This window comes from Xiphophorus maculatus, chromosome 4 (genome assembly GCF_002775205.1).
Source record: "Xiphophorus maculatus strain JP 163 A chromosome 4, X_maculatus-5.0-male, whole genome shotgun sequence".
NCBI classification, from domain to species: domain Eukaryota; kingdom Metazoa; phylum Chordata; class Actinopteri; order Cyprinodontiformes; family Poeciliidae; genus Xiphophorus; species Xiphophorus maculatus.
The window spans coordinates 10,956,996-10,977,558 of NC_036446.1; the positions used below are offsets into that span (position 1 = coordinate 10,956,996).

Sequence of the window (20,563 nt, forward strand, 5' to 3'; positions counted from 1 at the left end):
CACTCTAACATCATGCTTTACTATCTCCATCAACCAGGGACAGGACCTCTCATGTTATCTTCCAAAAATAAATAAAGAATTTTGTTGTCAGAGGTGAGCTTAAAGGTGCAGTCTTAAAGGTTTGGATAACACCAGAAGACTACTAAAAAAAAGACTGGAGAACATTTTCAGCAAATCCTTATTTAGAGAGATCAAATTTATTCTAATGATGATGCAGGTGGATGAAATTGTCAGACATCAAAAACCTGGGTTTTTACTAGAATTTTAAACATGTGTCACCTAGTAAGTATGAAAACAAATAAAGAAATGACTAAGTTTGAAAGCAATAGTTTGACACACTTGAATAAAGACAAAACAGGCCTATGTGAATGTGACAACTTTGTAGCCCCTGACAATATCACTCTTGACACTATAGGGTTCATTTTGTTGGCAGATAAAACTTTCTGTCACAGAAAGAAATAAAACCTTAAAAATTGTTAGTTATAATTTGGAAAGAATATACATGAAATCATAAAGGGAAACATGTTACTGCTGCAATATTTTCACAAAACAATTACAGGATTACATAATGTATTTAGTATTCTTTAGTATTTTAGTAATTCTTTAATAGACCTCCAGACATTGCATGAAATATATAGTTATCATATCAAAGAACTAAATGTCTTTATAGGTAAAATTTAAGGATAAAAAACAATGTACTATAATCATAGTATCTCAGTAATAATTTTAAATCAGAGCTACAAAGTGATCAGGGAACTGTTTTGATTCAATGGTGAAGTTACTGTAAACCGAGGAGGCCGGGAATTTAAAAGAAGGAACTGGTGGTCTGTTCTTCTTAAAAGAGAGTTGCTTCACCATTGCCCACTTCATTCATGCTTAGGATTCAGGTTCAAATCCACACAGCAATCAATATAACCTGTTCTTTTGACATAGCTGGTTATAAAATTATTTAATGAGTACCAATAAAGTAATTCAGACTTTTTTTGTATTGTACTACGGTACATTTATAATGGGATGGGTTCAGTTTAATTGGAATAAATTGGATTATAATTGGAATAAATTCAATTCAAGTAGACAATAATTAATTCAAATTGCATTACAAGGTCTTGCATACTTTGCCAAGTAATTGAGATAAGTTTTGTAGTACAATGGCAATACATGAGTATACATAATTGGACACAATCATATTTAATCAAGGAACAGAGCCATTTCCATAACACTGATTGAGCAGACACTGGCAGATCACCAACAAAAAAAGAAGGGTTTCAATCTCCTTTTGGAGAAATCATAAGAACTGAAAAATCCAATTATATAATCAGATATTAATTTATATGTTAATTTGAACAGCACATAATATGTGATTAATTAAGTTAAAAATAAGTTTGTGATTTCTGTTTTAAGTGATGTGTCAAGCTTCAACAAAAAGCTCTGAGTGTTTATGTTGGTGCTGTTGTCATTTACACAAACTCTTGCTGAGCAATCAGCTGTCTGCATTATTGTTACCTTTAATTAGAGGTTTTATTGAGATGATACCAAATACAAGAACAGTTAATATTAAGTATGTTTTATTACGGTAACTACAGTAGAAACACATTAATAAAAAGCTAACAGTCATACTCTCAGTTAAAAACACTTATATATATTCAACAAAACATGATGCAGAGCAATAGGACTAAGGTAGCTAAACTGAATTCAGAACGCACACAAAGATTACGAGGAGTGGTGTTATGATTATGTAGTAAATACTTTACCTCCTGTTGTCTCTTTATAACCTTAACTTTAGTATCTGCTCTCTCTGGGGAATTCTTTCATTCAAGGCTAATTGTGGACTGAATATTGAGAAACATGGGTTGTACTTGGATAAAACACTTGTGGAAGTAGTTTCAAGTATTTATTCTTCAAAAATCCAGAGCTGTTAGTATAATTGCGGTGTGTGCAGCTGCATTGGATGAACGTCCTCAATTTTTAAAACACTCATTATGAGATAATTTATGTAAAATAGTTGCATATGTGCTTTTATCACAGTTTTCGATTCTGAAAATAAAAACATAGACTAGGCAAAACATTATCACCACCTATCCAGTAGTTTGTCTATTTTTCTGCCAACATAGCCATGATTGATCAAGGAATTTAGTCCACTAGACCCCTGAAATGAACTGTAGTTTCTGACACCAAGATGTTACCAACAGAAAGATGATTGGGTATGACATTGCCTGAATGTTCCATCAATAAATAAGCAAATTATGCTGAATTATTGGGTCAGTTATGCAAATGTTCCTGGCCATCCACCTGATCTGACAGAAAACATGATTCATCACTCAAAGCCACCTTCTCCCATTGCCAAACACACTGTATTTTGAACCACTGTTAATATCTTCAGCATTTTGAGCTTCAATAGCTTCTCTATTGAATTTGATCTTATGGGCCAGCTTTTGCTCTCTAAGTGCATCATCGACCCTGTCCCCTGTTCAGCAGTGTTCCTTCCTTGAATTTATTTTCAAAGAGAAAGACTTCTGCAAACTGGGAGCGCCCCAGAAAAGTTGGAATTTCACATATGGCCTCACTCAGTCATCCAGCAGTCACATGAACTTCATCAAAATTGCTCAAATTCTTAAGCTAGAATATTGTTCATGTTGCTTGAATCATTGAGGAGAAAACGTGCAGCTTAATAAATTCACCTAACAACAGGTTCCACGATAAAAATTAAATATCTTTTATTCACACAGCTATCAGAGGTCATAATGTTATGCTACATCTGTGCATGTCAGAACATAAAGATGTGAGACTATGTAAAAATAAAAATAAAAATGTCTGTAGAAAATATTAGAAACAAGCAAGTCGAAATGAATATTCTGAAACTCAGTATAAATTTTAGAAATTATAGTTGACATCTGAACCTAAAAGTCACTTTATGAAATTCTTTCTTCCCTGCCTCTGACATTACTCACAGAAATACAGTTTCAAATCCTTTCCTGAAAGTTAACTTTCGCTCCATTTATGTCAACAGAACAGGAGAGAGAAAATATTCTGCACTTCAGAGTTAATACCTATAATGACACAGAAAGCTGCAAACTTTTTTCAAGCTTATCAAAGGCAAAGCTGTTATAAATCATTTTGAAGTCTTTGATGTATATAAACTAAATTATTTAACAGCAACAGCGACTGAAAGGAAAAAATAAATTTAAAAAAATGGTTCAGGATTTGTACATGTTAATGCAATGTTTTTATTCAGACTACTTGATTGAGAGCGATTTCATGTAAACAGGCAGCATTTCATAAGATTTAATGAAGGTAACTAGTAGAAACCCTGAGTCAGATAAATAATTTAGTTGAAGGCAAAAGTTACTCGATAAACTGTGCAGTATCATAACAAAAAATTTCTTATTTTGTTTCTTTCAATAAAAAAACTAAGAAAGGAAGAGAAACTATTAATATATATATATATTTTTAAACCTTCATAACTTTTTTTTTTCAGAGAGAGGAATAAGGTTTAGGTAATTGTTTTGATTTTTCTCTCTCTAACTGCTACTTAGCCATGTTATTAAACAAAAAAATAATGCTCAAATTAATCATTTGCTCTGTCCTAGCACTTTTAAGAATCACAGCGATCACAAATTTCAAACTCTAACTACAGACGTCTAAAAGAACTAATTGATGTTTTTGCTATAGTAAAATAAACTCAACATATTTTAGGAGAGTAAAAGAGATCTATGAACTCTACCATAAACCTTGATGCCCTCCTGACTCTGGGACTGTGATGATAAGAACTACAGTTTTCCTCTTCACACACATTTTATCAGAGTCAGGGAAAAAAGATTTTGTCACTGGTTGGAGGTAAAAAGGTTCCAGTACTAAGATCCCCAAACCAGGATTATGACCAAAACAAAACAGAAAATTAAGTGAATCCTGTTGTCTAAGTGTGGGGACTCAAAAACAATGATGTGACATCATTTGATTGATTTAATCTCAACAGGGATTAATGTTGCAATGATGAACAGGAAACACAATGATACAATATGCCCAGAGGACAAAAGAAGAGAAGTGGTTTATTTTTTCTCTTGCAAAAGCTCAGGTTTTTCAGTTTTAATGAAAAACCGTGTCTCCTGTTCCCTCATACCCAATGCATTTCTATTACTTAGTTGTCATTGTAAGTTTCCATTTATTTTTGTTTTTGTTGTCAGGGTCTTTTTAGAGCTCTGACTCTGATACTGTAATTTTTTATATTTGCAAATGTAATATGGTTGTTTTTTCCCCTTTTCTTGTGACTCTTATTTATTATCAGCGTATTATAATTTCTTTCTGTATTTTGCCTTAGGACTGTATGCTTCCTTTTCATGGAGCCAAAAAATAGCAGCATTTTCACTCATTTCTCATTTTCTCCTTGCATTTGGCTAAAATCAGGGCAGTGTGCTGATTTTAGGCAAATATCTTTTCTGATTTTATTTAATATTTACTTTTAACATTTACTAAACAGTGCAAGTACTATTAAAAAAGAGAAATTATACTTTAAAGCTAATATAACATGAACAAAGAGGGTTTTTCTGAGGAACATGATTAGGCCACACTAACCATTTTCAAGGAAATGCATGTTACACATATAATGTGACTTATTTGGATGTAACATTTTTGTAGAGCAGACTTTGCTGGGAGAGTGTATCATTAGAAGAAGCTCTCCTATAATATCATTCACAGAAGAACCACCACACAGTCAAATAAACAGTCATACTTCATCCCTTCCTATTCTTTCGTTTTTTTTACCTCGTCCCCTTCATTGTGGATGCTCCCTCCCCAACAACTACTCACCCACACACACGCATTCAGAGCAGAGTTTTTCCATCACTCATTGAGAACGTGAGTTCCTGACAGATTGGCTGTTTTGGCAAGTCTCTGAGGCCTGATGCCAGGCATACAGTTATTGTTGTGCCTGTTGTGGATCCATGTGTGTCTTTGTGCTTGTGTCGACTGCACAGTCGGGATACAATTGATCTCAGCCACAGGAGCCCAAGACAAGAGGAGAGGAGTAGAAGGCTGCATCAATGAAAGTAAGGAATACCTATCAGACACAGGCCACAGAATCTGAGGGCCACTTTCCTCACTTGTTGGTTTTAAAATGGAATATTTTTATGAGTAGTAGACAACAACAGTAATAGAAATTCATAAAATAGTGTCTAACATTAGTTCTCATCACATTTTAGTTGCTCCATCATCTGTGTGCGTGATCCATTGTGTGTGCTCTAATTAATAGACTGCAGTCTTTGGTGAAAGCATTTCTCAATCATTTTTGCAACCATGATCAATTTTTTACCTTCAGTTTGAATAATTCTCTTTTGGATTAAATGCTCATCTCAGCACTCAGCACTCCTATTTTATGTAATGTGTTTTTCTTGTAGGATAAAATTTAAACATTATGAACAGCTAGCGCACTGCTTTTATTAAAATACATATAGTAAGTGGTAAAATGTATCTAAATATACATAAATAAAAAAATACTTGATGTGGAGATAGCTGAACAGATCGTATGATTTCCAAAGAATGATGACCTAATGTCTGGAGGAGTGTAAAGCCTATCTAGTTTTGCAAGAAGGAAGTAAATGGGAAAAACCCTTTAACCAAAAAGCATAGACTTGGTGACGGTGGCGACAGTGGTCCAAAATTGGTGGGTTGCTGGTATGATTCCCTCCCTGTCCACCTCTGCCAGATTGCACCAGGGCAGCTGTGGCTACAATCCAGTAGCTTGCCATCATTAGTGTGTATTTGACACACCATGTGTCTTCAATGTAGTGTGAAGCAGTTTGGGGTCATCTGGACTTGATAAAGTGCTGTAGAACTACAGGCCATTTACCAATTATATATTTATATCAGGAAAAAAATTAAGAGACTACTTAAAATAATCAGTTTCTCTGATTTTACTTTTTATAGATACATGTTTGAGTAAAATGAACATTGTTCTTTTATTCTATGAACTACTGACAACATCTCTCTAAAGTTCCAAGCAAAAATATTGTATTTATTTGCAGAAAATGAGAAACGGTTAAAATCACAAAGAAGATGCAGTGCTTTCAGACCTCAATGCAAAGAAAAAAAGTACATATTCATTTAGAAACAACAATACTAATGCTTTTACTCAAGAAGAGCTCAGAAATCAGTATTTAGTGGAATAGTCAGGAGGTTTTCAATGGGGTTCAGTGTAATGGTCTCTTAATTTTTTCCAGAGCTGTATATATATATATATATATATATATATATATATATATATATATATATATATATATATATATATATATATATATATATATATATATATATATATATATATAAGCATATATATATATATATATATATATATATATATATATATATATATAGTTTTTTTGTTGTGTTGCTGCCAAATTTGTGCCCACTTCCTCAGGAGTGTTAAGAAAAAGAAGATACACTGAAAGACAAGGACAATGTAAAACCTCACACACCCTCTAGAAAGGTGGAGTGTGATTTTCAGCTTCCACCAAATCCAAATCCTAAACATTGGTAAGTTTTAAAAAACTGTGTCTGAAGTATAAAGATGGCAGACAGTTGATTATTTACCTTTGCCAATTTCTTTAAGCACTGAGAATTGGATTTAGATGCTCACATAAGGTTACAGTTCACTTCACACAGCTCCGGAAGAGAAAACTCAACAATTACACAGTATGAACATATTTCATGCATTATAACGTTGTGTCAACAAAGTTACACAGATTGGTTGGTTCATATGATAAGCTAACCTGTCAGATAGTCATTGACCCGGTTATATTATCCATTACGATTGTCCAGACGCTGTTCTGAGAAATGTACACCAAGATCTCTTATGCTGTCTGTACCAGTGTGTGTCTTTTCTCCTGGAAGATAAGTTGGATGTTTTCTTTCTCTGCCAGCCTTTGACCTTGAATGGTGCAGTATCAAGATGCACCATTCTAGCTAACTCCATTACTCATTCTTAGCCTCTTAAAACAGCATCCAGAAAGTATTTGTACCCCTTTAAAAAGAGGTGTGTGTTCATTTTTTGTTTCTGCTCATATAAAGTTATGTCTAAAATATCTAAAAGTATTTAGATATATTTAAAGTAAAGGTGTGATTTTATCAACAGATAATTTTGAAATTTTGAAGACGCCCAACCAAATTACTAACTTGAATCTGACAGAATTTGTGGAAGACATAAAGATTGGGGTGATGGGAAGGAAGATTTCCAACATTATAGACTTGAAGCTTATCAACAAAGACAATTGGTGAAATTAACAGCGGATTCATGCAAAAACCTGGTCTGTAATTATTAGAAGGATTTGAGTTCTGGAATAAAAAATAAAGACTTTTCTACTGATTATGAAGAAGGGTATAAAAAAGGAACAAAATGTTAAACAAAATGATTAAATAAAGTAGTTTTAAATCATGCATCATGGATGGCTGTTTCTTGATCACAAAGATATTTATGTTGGATAAATGAGCTGGCTACAATACTAAATAAACTCAGCTGCTTTTATAATATGCAGTAATGTGTTAAGACATATTGACAGTCAATAAGTCACTGGAGTAACTTGCAAGTTAAAACCATCACTTTTGCTATAGACGTAGTAAATAAGCTGTGTGTTTAAACTTTAAAGCCAAAGAGGTCCTAGTTGGCAGATTGTATTACCTTTGATCAAAGCCAAGACAGGTTAGTTGCTGCTACAGAAAAAAAAGTAAAGAGAGAAAAGAAAAAAACATGTGATAGACCTTTTCATCTAAGGAAAAAAAAAGCGCATTACCAAAAACGTCGAACTATTGCTTAGAGGGAGTATTAATGTTTAATTTTTTCCAGTTAGGGTGGAGATTTAAAGAAGGGAACTTTAGAATGCATGGTTGTGTATCTAGCCAGCAGCATCCACTCTAATAAAACAATCATTAGAAGTTTGCCTGCTCCATGTTGCTTGCTTATTCTTACTCAGCCTATTTGACCATGAGAAAAACAGGATTACAACAAGCAGCCTTAAACAGTCTTCATAACATATAGGCAAAACATTTGTTTTTATGTTTTGTGGAGGATGGTTTTATTAAATTTGCCAGAGATCAGACTTAGAGTAATTAACTTCCTTAGTAAAAAGTTTTTAAAAAAAAGCCCCACACTGATTTGATGGGAGGAGAGTTTAGCAAAAGAGAGGGGAAAAAGATAAATACACAGTGGAATAAAAAGATTGGTAATATACACTAAGCTCAGGGCATTCCCTTGTGGTGCATCAGTCTGACCGTAACAAACCTGACAGGACTGTCAACGGCAACAGTGTTGTTGTAAGTAAGAGAGTTACCGGGCGGTGGCGTGTAGATGGACAGACCGGTGCAGAGAGAATTGGAGATAACAGGGAGCGTGACAACTGAATTACAGCTGACGGCCCTGAGATGAGCTCTCAGACACAGAAAAACTAGACAGGCAGACAACGCCGCGCACAGGGAGGCAGGCGAGAAGATAGAGACAGCGAGAGGAAAAAGCCAGTGGAGAAAAAAGATGCCCAGACAGAAAGGGAGGTGGAGAAATGGATACACACCAAGGAAAATGAGAAGATGAGGCAGTGAGAAATGAATAGTATTTTCTGGTCAAGAAAAGAAAAGCAGATTCCTAAGTCATAATACAGCAAGCAGAGAAAACTATGATAAAAAGAAGTTTTATAAATTCAAAAAAAGGAGTGAAAAGGATGAAAGCAACCCATTTCATAGAAAAGAGTAAAATATGCATCTGTGGAAAGCTGTATGTGGATTGCAAAGATGCGTTTGCTTTTTCCTTTTCTTTGCAAATATAAAGGCAAACAAAAAAACGTACCTGTAGCATTTGTTAGCCTGAAGGTGACTGACTTATCTTCAATGTTGCACACATTGCGGACAGACACCTGGCAAGTGTAGTCGGCAAAATCCTTGGTCCTTAGGTTTTTCAGTTTTAGCACCTTGGTCTCGCCCTACAGGAAACACACAACACCAAAACAGCATGCACTGTAAAAATGTTTTCCTCAAATTAATCTTTGTGTGATTATTTAAAGACATATTAAACATTGAACTAAACATACACAGTCTCACAATACCTTTACTGCATTAAATATCACTAAAATAACTTTTATCTTAGTGTATTCTAAGCTACATTTAGTCTTGTAAAGCATAATCAAATGCAATGTGTGTCTCATGCACCCTGCAATCATCTAAATCAACATTGCTCCATTAGGATAAAAAGATGGAGCATTTAGAAAAGGCTTTTGCATGTGCCATTAGGAAAATTATTTTTTTTTTTCAGATTTTCAGATCACAACATAAAAACAAAATCCACCAATCCTCTCCATTGTTAAATCTGTCCTTCTTATGATCATATCACAACCTCTCTCTGTTTCTCATGATATAACTGATGTATTTCTAAGACAGAGGCATTGAATAAGATAAGGTAGCACCAAGCTTTGACAAGAGCTGTTGATTTATAAATATTATTTTAGCTTTCAAGATAAAAGGCTTGAGTGAAGACTAATATGTTCACCCAAATAACATGATGAGGAATTATGAGATGTTCAGGGGATTTGCTGGAAGACAAGCTCTTCACAAATCCAATAAAGAGCAGGACAGGGCCACCAGGTCTGACACTGAATATAAACTGTGAAGAACCAAGTTGAATAGCTGGAGTCTTATGACCCATAAATTATACTTTCAGAAGATAATATAAATTGAATGCCTCTCAGCCTTTGAAGAGGCTATATGTACAAATTAAAATGTCAATGACTGCACAATTACAAAGTTTATCTCACCCTTAAAGTTATGTTTAAAATGAGTTTTAAATTGACTATATATGTTATTTCTGTTCACTTGACTTTGCAACCTCATTAATTCATGTAAAGATATACTTTTGACTAAACTGCACCACAGTGATGGTTGCAGTAAAACAGGAAGGCTCAAAATTAATTTTTCTTCAAGTTGTTTTGAATTGTCTTTTTTTTTTTTAAGTTTTATCATTGCATTGTCTGCAGTCTGCACACGTTATCAATGAACAATGAACCATAGACGTACATTGAGAGAGTCTGAAGACTGGTACAGATTATAGTCCAAAATTGACATCACACAAACTACACTGTCTAATTGATGTAGACGTTAAATTAGTTCTTTGCTGATATTCGACCTTGTTTTCATTTAGCCATATTTCTATCAGCTTTCTGGTAGAGGCTGAAAATCTTTCTTGAACAATCAGACAGATTGGATAGCATTTACGAATAATAATAACTTTTTCAAAAATGTTTTACTGTCCAGTATTTAGCTTCATTCATCTTTGTATCAATTCTGACCAGTTTTCCTGAACCTACTGAAAAAGGCCCCCTAGATCATGTTGCTACCAACACCATGTTTCATGCTCGGAAAAGCGCACGTTCAAATTAGTTTTCTACCACACATATTTTACATGAAGCCCAAAAGTTTCATTTTTGTCTCACCTGGCCAGCAAAATGTGTTCCTCATATTTTCTGTCTTCATCATGGCTTTAACAGACATACTACAATCTTTTAAGAATTCAAAAGGATTACCCAAGGGCTTTTGAAGTAGCAGCTAGCGAACAACTGCAAGTGGTCTTTCTCTTTCTCCTATGTCGTAGCCTCATATGGTTTCAGAAATGCAGAAAATCTTGTTCAGGTGTACCTGAGTATAAAGAGGTTCATAGATGTCCACTCCATTGTCTTTGCTTTGTTCGATGATCGTAGCACCACGTTTCCAGATGAATCTTGCAGGAGGGTTGGAGTTGACGGTGCAGCGGAGGAATACCGTCTTCTCCTGGTAGAAACCTGTACGTATATCGCCGACCGTCTGGTGCACAGTCAAAACTGGGACATCTAGGTCTGTGAGAAAAAAACACATGAAAAAAAAATCCAATTATGAAGAGCTTAATGTTGGTAAGAGGGTTTTTATTATTATTTTTGCAAACATTATTAAAATAAACAGGAAATCACAAAGATTAATTTCAGTTAAAACTGATTTTCATCTTATTGATACTGACAACTTCTCTGTGCAAAAAGTCAATAATACTGTGAATGGCAAGGATAGGATTTGGAAACTCAGGCACAACACTGGCTCATCACATGCAGTTTGTTGATTGAATTATCCACCCACACTTACAACAACTATCCAAACACCCAAATATTTCTAATGGGCACAAATGTCTAAACAGTCTGTGTGTTTTGCCTTTTCCTCTCTTGCTGTGACTCTCCCACACACCAGATTTATCTATTTTTTCCTGTCATTTTTCTGTCATTTTCTCCTGCCTTGCCTTCCCAATCTCCCTTCCAGTCCCCCCATATGTCTTTTATTCTTGTGTATTTCCTTCATGGAAGTGCCGTTTTCCTTTCCCTCAAGTGGAATGGATTTCAGCTGCTGTCATGAGCATGGAGGCTGCTCTCCCTGGTTTCTACCATTCCTCCAAAACTCACTGCCACTTTTGCTCCACATCACCATCCTTCCCCCTTTTTCTATCCTCTCCTCCTTACGCTTTCCCTCTCCCCTTGACAAGGTAGACTTCTGTGTGTGTGTGTGTTGGGGTGTGTGTGTTTGTGTCGTGCAATTCAGAATTTTTGCAGGCTAATTGGACTGCTTCAGAATTTAAGAAGGAAACCATTTTCATCATTGTCGTGTGCACCGTTTTCCTACTACTTTATCTCCTTTTTCCTGTCTTCTGTCATTCACTAACAGTGTCTTTAAACTGCTGTCCCCTTATATATTTCTGTCTCTTTTTTCACCTATTTTCCATTTCAGTGCTTCAAATCATCAAACTAAAATTGTATATCAGACAAAGATAACCTGAGGAAATACAAATACACCCCTACTGTGCATCTTATTAAACCACTTTCTATCAGATGGATAGAAAGATGTGCTCTGAATTTTATTGAAGTCAAAATTCTGACCAAACTGGCTGCTGTGCTTTAAAGCAGAATACAATCAAGGTTACCAATCCCATAGTAAAATATTCCATGTCAGGGTCATAGCACAATTAAAACTGTACGTAAAGTCTACAAATAAACTCCACTTCATTAAATAACAGATATTCACTTAGGGCGAAACCTGTACCTTTATTTTAAAAGACAACTTATTTGAATACTTCTAAGGTACTATAAAAAAGTGGCATAGGTAAAATTTTGAACTTCTCTTATGTTTGACTTGGATATGGTTCAGATTTTTTGTGGAATTACACACTTTCTTTCAGAGGGTATACATGCTACCCTAACTTAACGTCTGTGGAAGAATACATGTATCTAAACAGTAATCTAAACAGTAGGGTATTTCTAATGTTTTTGAACGCATTAAACAACAAGGGGTCTTTAACCACAGGGAGGCAATGTATCAAAGAAATATAGCCTCTAACTCAACCACACTGTCTCAGGGATACATGATTATGAAAGATTTTTAGAACTATAGAAGACAGCAAATTCTACATTTTTTTATGTCCATGCATAAATTGGGCTGCACATGTTGCCACAAAACATAAAGGCTGTTGTAAACTATTATGTTAGTAATTAAGTAAGCTATTGATTATTCTGATAAATAACCGAATAATCAAAATCAAATATTTGATAAAATATTGGTAAATTCTGCCATAACAACAGTATTAATATCGGATATCAACATCAGCCCAGATTTTCATATTTGTGCATTCCTAACAATTACTTTTCTGTAGTTTAAAAAATTAACCTAACAATAATAATAAAGTAGCAGGTAGTGTTGTAGTCAAGACCACCTAACCCAAGACCAAGACCAGTGTATCAAGATTGAGACAAGACTAAGACTAAGCTTCTGATCATTCTAAGGGTCCGAGACCAAAGCCGACGGAAGTCGAGAGCAAGTCAAGACCGGCGCCTCACGCTACATAACACAATAAAATGTGAAGTATGATACAAATTGCTTCTCAAATTGATCTAAAAGATTCACATTCCCATAAAAACACCTAGATATTAAATATTTGGAGCTGAAATAAATGTAACCAATATTATCAATTCAAACTCTTCTTCATTTTGTGTTGCCATCATCTTTGTGCCACAATCCGTGCCACCCCTAAAATGATAACTCCCTGGGCAGTTGCCCATATCGCCCATGTCAGAAACCACCACTGTCTGCACTATTAAACATAGCAATTAAAGCAATGCCCTGACAGTAAACAACGCTCAACTATGAACACTGACCAAGGAACAGCAAGCAAGAAGTAACCAGCCACAAGGTGCTCACCGTGACTGTTCTCACCCTCTTTCTCGCTGCATGAAGCCAGGCAGCATAGTGCTGTAATATCTGCCACCATGACAGGTGACGAAAAAAGTCAAAGAGCAATGAGCATGCTCTTCCTTTCTTGTGTTTTATTTATTCGCTAATTAAATAAATGTCAATGTATATAAATAAATGAAATAATAATAGCTACTTCAGAGTGCCTAGTGCATTACAAGAATAAAGAACGGCTCTCAGTGAGGCTCCAATCCTGTCTTCTTAGTAAAGAGCCGTTCAGAAGAATCAGATCTTCGTGAATGTAACATCACCATTTTGCAGACTTTGGTCACAATGTTGTCCCTTATATGCGGCACAATTTGTCCCTTGTCACTGCAGGGACAAATTGTACAGCTTTGCTAATGTAGCAGGATGAAGCCTGCCCCAGGATTGAGGACACCTGGCACCTAATTACCGCATAATGGGTGTGAGCATAAAGTGAGTAAAGTCTGATTGGTTTAGGTGAATTTGTGAATTGGTAGGTTTCCCATTGCCTCATACTATTTCAGTTTATGCCTGCATTTGGTCACACTTCAGGTGGAAGGTTGCTTGGTTAGCTTGCAGTAGTCAAAACTCTAACATCAGTAAGTAATGTTACTCCTCCTGTATAAAATCTGCCATTTTAGTTGATTAACTCAACTAAACCTCTACCTTCTGCCATTTTCTAAAATCACCTATTAATCTTTAACTTCATTTCAGACATAAAGCTGCTGCAGCTCACTGGAGACCCTGCTCCTTTGTTTCTTTTATTTCCTGCTTTGTTTTTCTTTCCATCCATCCATCCATCTACTTACGCTTATCCGGGGTCGGGGTTGTTTTTTGTTTTTTTTTTTCAATTCATTTGGTTTCTTTTATACTTTTTGTTTAAATTTGTTTGGGTTATTCTATTCTGTGTGGCCTCTGGCCTTGCTGTGGGTAGCAGCCTTGGTTTTTTAGATAACTTAATTAAAACATTGATTTTTAATGACTCCCCCCCGCAGCTGCTGTTACAATTTTTTGAGTACTGTATATCTGACCTATCAAAAGCGTCACAATTTTAAAGGTTTGCAGTGGCCTTGCTTTCTTTGGCAAAATACTGATACTAGCACAATATTTACTGGTCATGAAGTTTACATCCAACAGTCTGCATACAGTATGCAAGTAGGTTGTTTAAATTTTTTTTCTATTAGTTTTAGATTACTGAAATGTCTCTCCCCACGAGCAACAGTAATAGGCAACATGCAAAATACACATAAAGCAATCCAGCCTACTCCAAAAAATGCTATGTAGTTGCATTTTATTCAAGCTGCAGTATATAACTTTAATAAAAAATATGCCTCCTCCATATTTGTTAAAACTGTCACCATGTCGTGACAGATTATTATAAGACAGATCATCTGTGAAAACAAACAATCTCCTCCACCTCCTCCCTGAACTACTATTACTGGCTAAAGTAATGCAACTTTCCACCCAAAACAACCAATCAGAACCAGGAGGAGGGTCTTAGTGCTGTCAATCAACCTCATTCACTCACTGCTAAATGTGCTAATGGTGGAAAAACAACTTATTACAGGAAAATCGTTTATCTGCTGTCACTGGTAGCTATGCTAACTAGACTAAGCATTTACAACAGGCTACACTAGCTGCAGCATAGCACAGGGAGAGGAGGATGAGCAGCACCACATGAGATTGTGATTGACAGCAGTAAAAGTCTCCTGGTTGTGTCTAGCACTTTGAGAAAGCAGAGGGCAGATTTTTCACAAATTATCTTTCATACCATACTCTCACAACATAAAGACAGTTTTAAAAAATATGTTGTTTTTTTTAAAAAAAATTTTATAAACGTTACTTACTGCAGCTTTAATTTCACTCAGGAGAGGACGGGTCAGCTGCTGCTGACTGACTCATCTGCTAAGTGTGGTAAAAGGTACAGGGACAAGTTAAATATATGAATATCTTGGTTTTTTTTTTTTCCTTAATCCATTAGATGCTAGTGAGGGAAACAGTAGTCCGTAGCTAAACTAACTATGCTAAATGGTCGATAATCTCACAGTCTACCCAATCCCCTTGGAGAAAAACTGGGTTATAAATCGACACTCTTGCCTTTTTCTCTCTGTCTCTATTTTTTTTTTTTTTTTTTTTTTTTTGAAAACCTGACTTTATCATTTTTCTTAGCAGCATAGTAACCGCCACAGTCGTTCTTATTTTCTACTGACTGCTGCTGAACACCGTCACCGTCAAGCTTTCCAAGCAGGAACGAACCATTTCATGCAGATCCAGGGGGGTTCAGTGCAAATATGGATGTGTGTTTTTTGGTCTGTGAGGGGTAACATTTAATTTTTACTGCTAAAAACAATCTTCGAAAATACAATATGATTAATTTTGTAATTGATAGGGCCCCATTTTTAATTTTATTTCTATGAACAAAAAAATTAATTGTGGAGGGCCCTCTGTTATTCATATGTCCTTGGAATTGTCATAACTTGTCCGACGACGCCCCTGATAGTGTTAAATTTGTTTTCTGTTTCATCTGAAAAGCTATGCTAAGCATCAGCAGTTCTGTCTATTTGCATGAGTAGGTGCTCCAGCTGTATACACCTACTGCACACTTTGCTGCCGATCGCTCCAAACCAGCCACTATGCAGCAGCTCCGGGACGAGAAAAGCTGAAGTATTTCATGCATTGCGCCGGTTATTTTAAGGATGCTTATTGGTCCCCCGAAGAACCAGGATGTTTTCATCTGTCACCGGAACTGAACTTGTACATTATGCTGCTAGCACTTAGCATTCGTCAACAACTCATAGGCGGAAGTGAGAGCGTTGTGCAACACAAATAGTCACCCGGCCGGAACATGGTGTGCTTAATAGTAAAACATAATTTAAGGAACATAATCGAAGTACTCAAATTATTTGAGGGATTGTTACTGCCCTACATAAGACTAATACAAATGTAATCTAACAACAATTCAATAAAATCAGATTATCATGCAATCATTCACACGGCGATGATGGCAAGCTACTGGATCCGAAAGAAGCAGCAGCTACAAAGAGGAGCTTCATGGACGTAGGCATAGCAAGTATTTAGCCACCCCCAAATGGTTGCCAGGGGAGATTCAAGGATTCGTCAAACATTCATAAAAATCAAAACAGCACTCCAGGTATGTTTTTGATGTGGGAATGACTTTATAGGATGATGTAAAGCTCAAAAACTTAAATTTCACATAATACCCCCCATAAGACACTATATGAAGAATCAGGAAATTGAAAGACTTGACAGAAAAACACTTCACAAATAAATACAAACACTGTTAAGATAATGAAGTATCTTAACAGCATAATTATCCCCTTATCTAGAGAAACGTTTTAGTGTCAAAATATTCTTAAAAAATATTCAAGCTCAAACTTTTATTATCAAAGCTATACCCCAAAATGTCCCCATCTACAGAGATGACCTCAGTAAGGTATAGAAAAAAGGAATACAAATGAGTAAAAGAATTTACTTTTGCTGTCCTAATCATTGAATTAATACTGGTTCTCCAGAATAATACAAAGCCTCACAGTGAGTCTCAGTTTGGGCCCATAAGTAAATGGAGACACAAGATGAAACTGCAAGGGTACAGAAATACAATATGAAACTTTAATGAAGGTTCTGATTTCCCCAAAGTCCTGCCTTTGCACACAGCTTAGATCAATTGCACTGCATTGCTTTTGTTAGCCATAGCTTTTAATGTGCATCTAAGCTTCCAAATTTCAAGCTGCTCTGGGGGCTTAATATTGTTTTCTGCTTTGACATCACATGCTAGTGCTGACTCAAAGGCATTTTAGTGCTCCCCTAGACCCCAGGTCCTTACATTGTTGGACACCGACATGTGAATAAATCAGCAAATTGGGTAGCTTTTATTGTGCATGCAAACAATTTTTGACCATTAGGGTTCTATATTTTGTATTTCAAAGTCTCATGGAAATGGATTAAATGAATCCCTTTATCTAACTGATCTGAGTTTAACGCCACACTGATTAATGGAGGTTAATCATTGTGGTGTGTTAATACGAACTCTTAAAAAATAGATCAACAACCACAGACTCTAAATAATGTGCAATAATTTTTGCAATGACACCAGCAGTTTAGCTTGGGTGGATTCTACTTCACTTTGTGCATAAGAATTGATGCTCCTTCATCTTGTAGAAATAAATGGACCTTTTAAGCAGCATAAAAAGGCACATATTCCATTTTTTACTCTCAATGTGTGCCTTATGGTTGTTAAGATCTTGGAGTCATTTTTGATTTGGTAAATGAAAGAATACAAAGAGATCATTTTTAGAATTAAGTTTATTAGATGTGCTAATAAACTTGGTGACTACACTTTTGACTTTTTGTCAGCTTCTGATCATTCTGATATTTTGCAACATTTTAGTTAAATGAAAGCACCCTTGTGGATGTATTATAAGACCAACCAAGCTGCCTCCTTTTGTGACATTTTGGAAAATCTAAACAAGTTTGGTGACAAATCAAGAAAGGGAATTGAGGACCTGTAAAGGTGTGGTTCATCCTTGCATACAGTTTCAAGTTGCCTGAAGGTGCTTTGTTCTTCTGTTGGAACTATGTTAATATACACCTCCACTTTAAAATGTGTTGTTTTGTTTTATTGTGGTTGTGGTTATAAAATCATCCAATATCTGGTGTGACCACCAAAACATAACAGAAACATCTGGCAGGAAAAAGTAACACCCCAAATTAGATTTCCCAAAATCAGACCAAAATACAGGTAGTACATCTTTAAGAGTTTGCTTCTTTTTTGGCTTTTTTTTGTACAAATTAATTCAGAGTAACAAAAACATCCAACACTATGTTTTTGCAAGTGTTATCAGTAGACCAGTTCCTCTGAAACTCTTTAGTCATTAGAAAGAAAAATATACTTTATCACATTTGCTCTTGGTATCCAACTCTCAGTTCACATTTACTGTAAATTGGATATACCGTCTTATGATTCCTGCTTATGTTTTTAGTTATACTGTATATTCTTCTGGGTTTGAGGAAGACATGACATTTTGGTCTGTTATTTTGGCTTGAATTATTAAGAAGACTAAGCATTTAGTTTCTTTTTTTTATTTTATGAGTCATATTGGGACATTCAAGATATTGTAATTGCAAAATCTTTAGAAAAAATATGAATATCAAATATTAAGCATATCAAAAATATTTATTTTAAATTTGCTCATAGTAGTTTAAATTACACATATTTCAAACTTGCCCAGTAAGTATGTAAAACAACAACATTTCTGTAATATTCATACTGCAGCAGTGAACAAATATTTTACTGACTTAAAATGTGATTGCTATTTTACAATCTTAACGCTGATATGACATAAGATTACTTTTTCAAAGCCAATCCATCTTGGCTGTGAGTGTGTTTTTGTAACAAGTTGACCTCTGCTGGTCAGTCTTCCCTGCAGGAGGACACCCTAGACTCCAAATCCTCTTTGATTTCCAATAACATGTCCCGTACTCTAATAGGTCTCCAGAAGTAGATGGCCATTAAGAGACCAAAGGGAAGATGACAGGTTCAGTCGAGTGAGCATTTAATGGAGGAGGTGTGGTGTATGTGTGTGTGTTTGGGTGGAGAGGAGAGGCAAAGGAGACATGATTGCTTGTGTTTTACAACATACAGTGCTAGGTAGCAACACAAATACAGAAAAGCAAAAATAAGCATTTATTTACCGTAATAATAATTAAATAAAAGAGCAGCAGAGATACACTGCTAAAGTGGGCAAATCTGTTTACACACCGATTAGCATAATCGATGTGTCAACAACTGACTTATATAGAAGAGTGGCAAGATTTTCTAAAGAAATCTATAACAATTTCCCTCTGGATTTTAGATAAGCAGTTTAATGGAGACAGAAACCATCTGGATCAAGGTATACTGGTTAGGTGGGACCAGAATTAAACATTCTGGCCTACATACAAAATTATTTGTGTTATAGAAAACATCATCCACATTATGAAACAAGACGTTGGCAGGGACGGGGATGCTGGTCAAAAGTGATTAGAAGATATATGGAGATGAATACAGGTCAGTCCTGCAACAAAACTGGTTTGAGACAGAGACAGAGGTTAATATTTTAGAAACAAATGTAGAATGGCTTACAACAAAGCATCTTCATGTACTACAATGGTTTGGATTTAAATCTAATTTATATTCTGTTGTAAAACTTGAAAACTGATATTCACAGATGGTCTACAGACTTGCTCATTGAGTCTGAACAGTTTGGAAATAAGAAAGCCAAAAATGAGTCTCTACATGAGCAAAGTTAGAAGAAGGATGATTACAGTTGACTTGTGACAGAAATCATTGCTAATGGTGGCTTTCCAAAGCTTGACTTAGAGCTGCTTAGAGCACACCCGTTTTTAGAGTTTTGTTTGGAAACAATTTTGAAATCTATGTACTTTTTCCTTCACTGTTATGTGCTATTCCATTTATGTATTACTTTATACTGGTCTATAATGGACATCTCAATAAAATATATTTATGTTTATGTGGCAAAATGGAGGGGCCATATTAATTACTAGGAAGACAGATTCAGGTAGTTGAATGTGATGAGACACATTTGTCTGTAATAAAACTGTTATAGCTGAAATACCAAAATATTTTTTTATTTTTTTTTGCAAGATGAAAAGGGCTTTCAAGTAAACAACCTGTATAAGTAATTATCAAAAGAACAAGAAAAAATGGGGGGGAGGAGCTGTTTGTTTTCTGTTGCACCTGTGAAGTGACAGAAACAGAAATAAAATTCATGCACATTATCGACCACACAGACGCCCTCATGGCTACATGCAGACTCACAGCTAGAGAAAAGCTTATGCATACAGAGAAGCACAAGCAGATGCAAACTTCACTGTTTGATCCTGCTTCGCTTCTCATCAATTATTTAGCCTTTTGCTCATAGACATCAGCTTAAAGAGAGCATAAAACATGCACGAGTCCCACATTTGGAAATAACGAGAACATAGCCTTGGTTTAAAATGCAATGTTGAGATGTAAAGATTTATTTAGGCTGATTTTCTGTCCTCAGACTGTTTTCTTCAGCATTTATTTAGAAATTACAGGTTTAGTTTTGCGGTTTTGAACTACAAACTTATGCTTTAGTTGTTAAAGTGATGACTTCAGAACTGGGAATAGAGGTTTGATTGTGATATAAACTACAATCAACACATTTAATTGATATTATGGCATATTGTAAGATACTGTAAGTGTAATCAACTACAACCTGAAATATTTTCTGCATTAATAGGACTTAAAAATCAGCAAAGTTTTCAACTA

General features: G+C 35.3%; 1 protein-coding gene across 2 annotated transcripts in view; it reads right to left on the bottom strand.

Annotated features, from left to right (window-relative positions):
- The window catches only part of mdga1 (MAM domain containing glycosylphosphatidylinositol anchor 1), a 180,299-nt gene that overhangs the window by 54,952 nt on the left and 104,784 nt on the right, over window positions 1–20,563 (bottom strand). For both annotated transcript variants that reach the window (XM_023333032.1, XM_023333031.1), the window contains exons 5-6: window positions 10,663–10,859; window positions 8,825–8,957 (exon numbers count right to left, since the gene is read on the bottom strand). In XM_023333032.1, coding sequence (XP_023188800.1) covers window positions 8,825–8,957; window positions 10,663–10,859 — 330 coding nt within the window. The remainder of the gene's footprint in view (window positions 1–8,824; window positions 8,958–10,662; window positions 10,860–20,563) is intronic.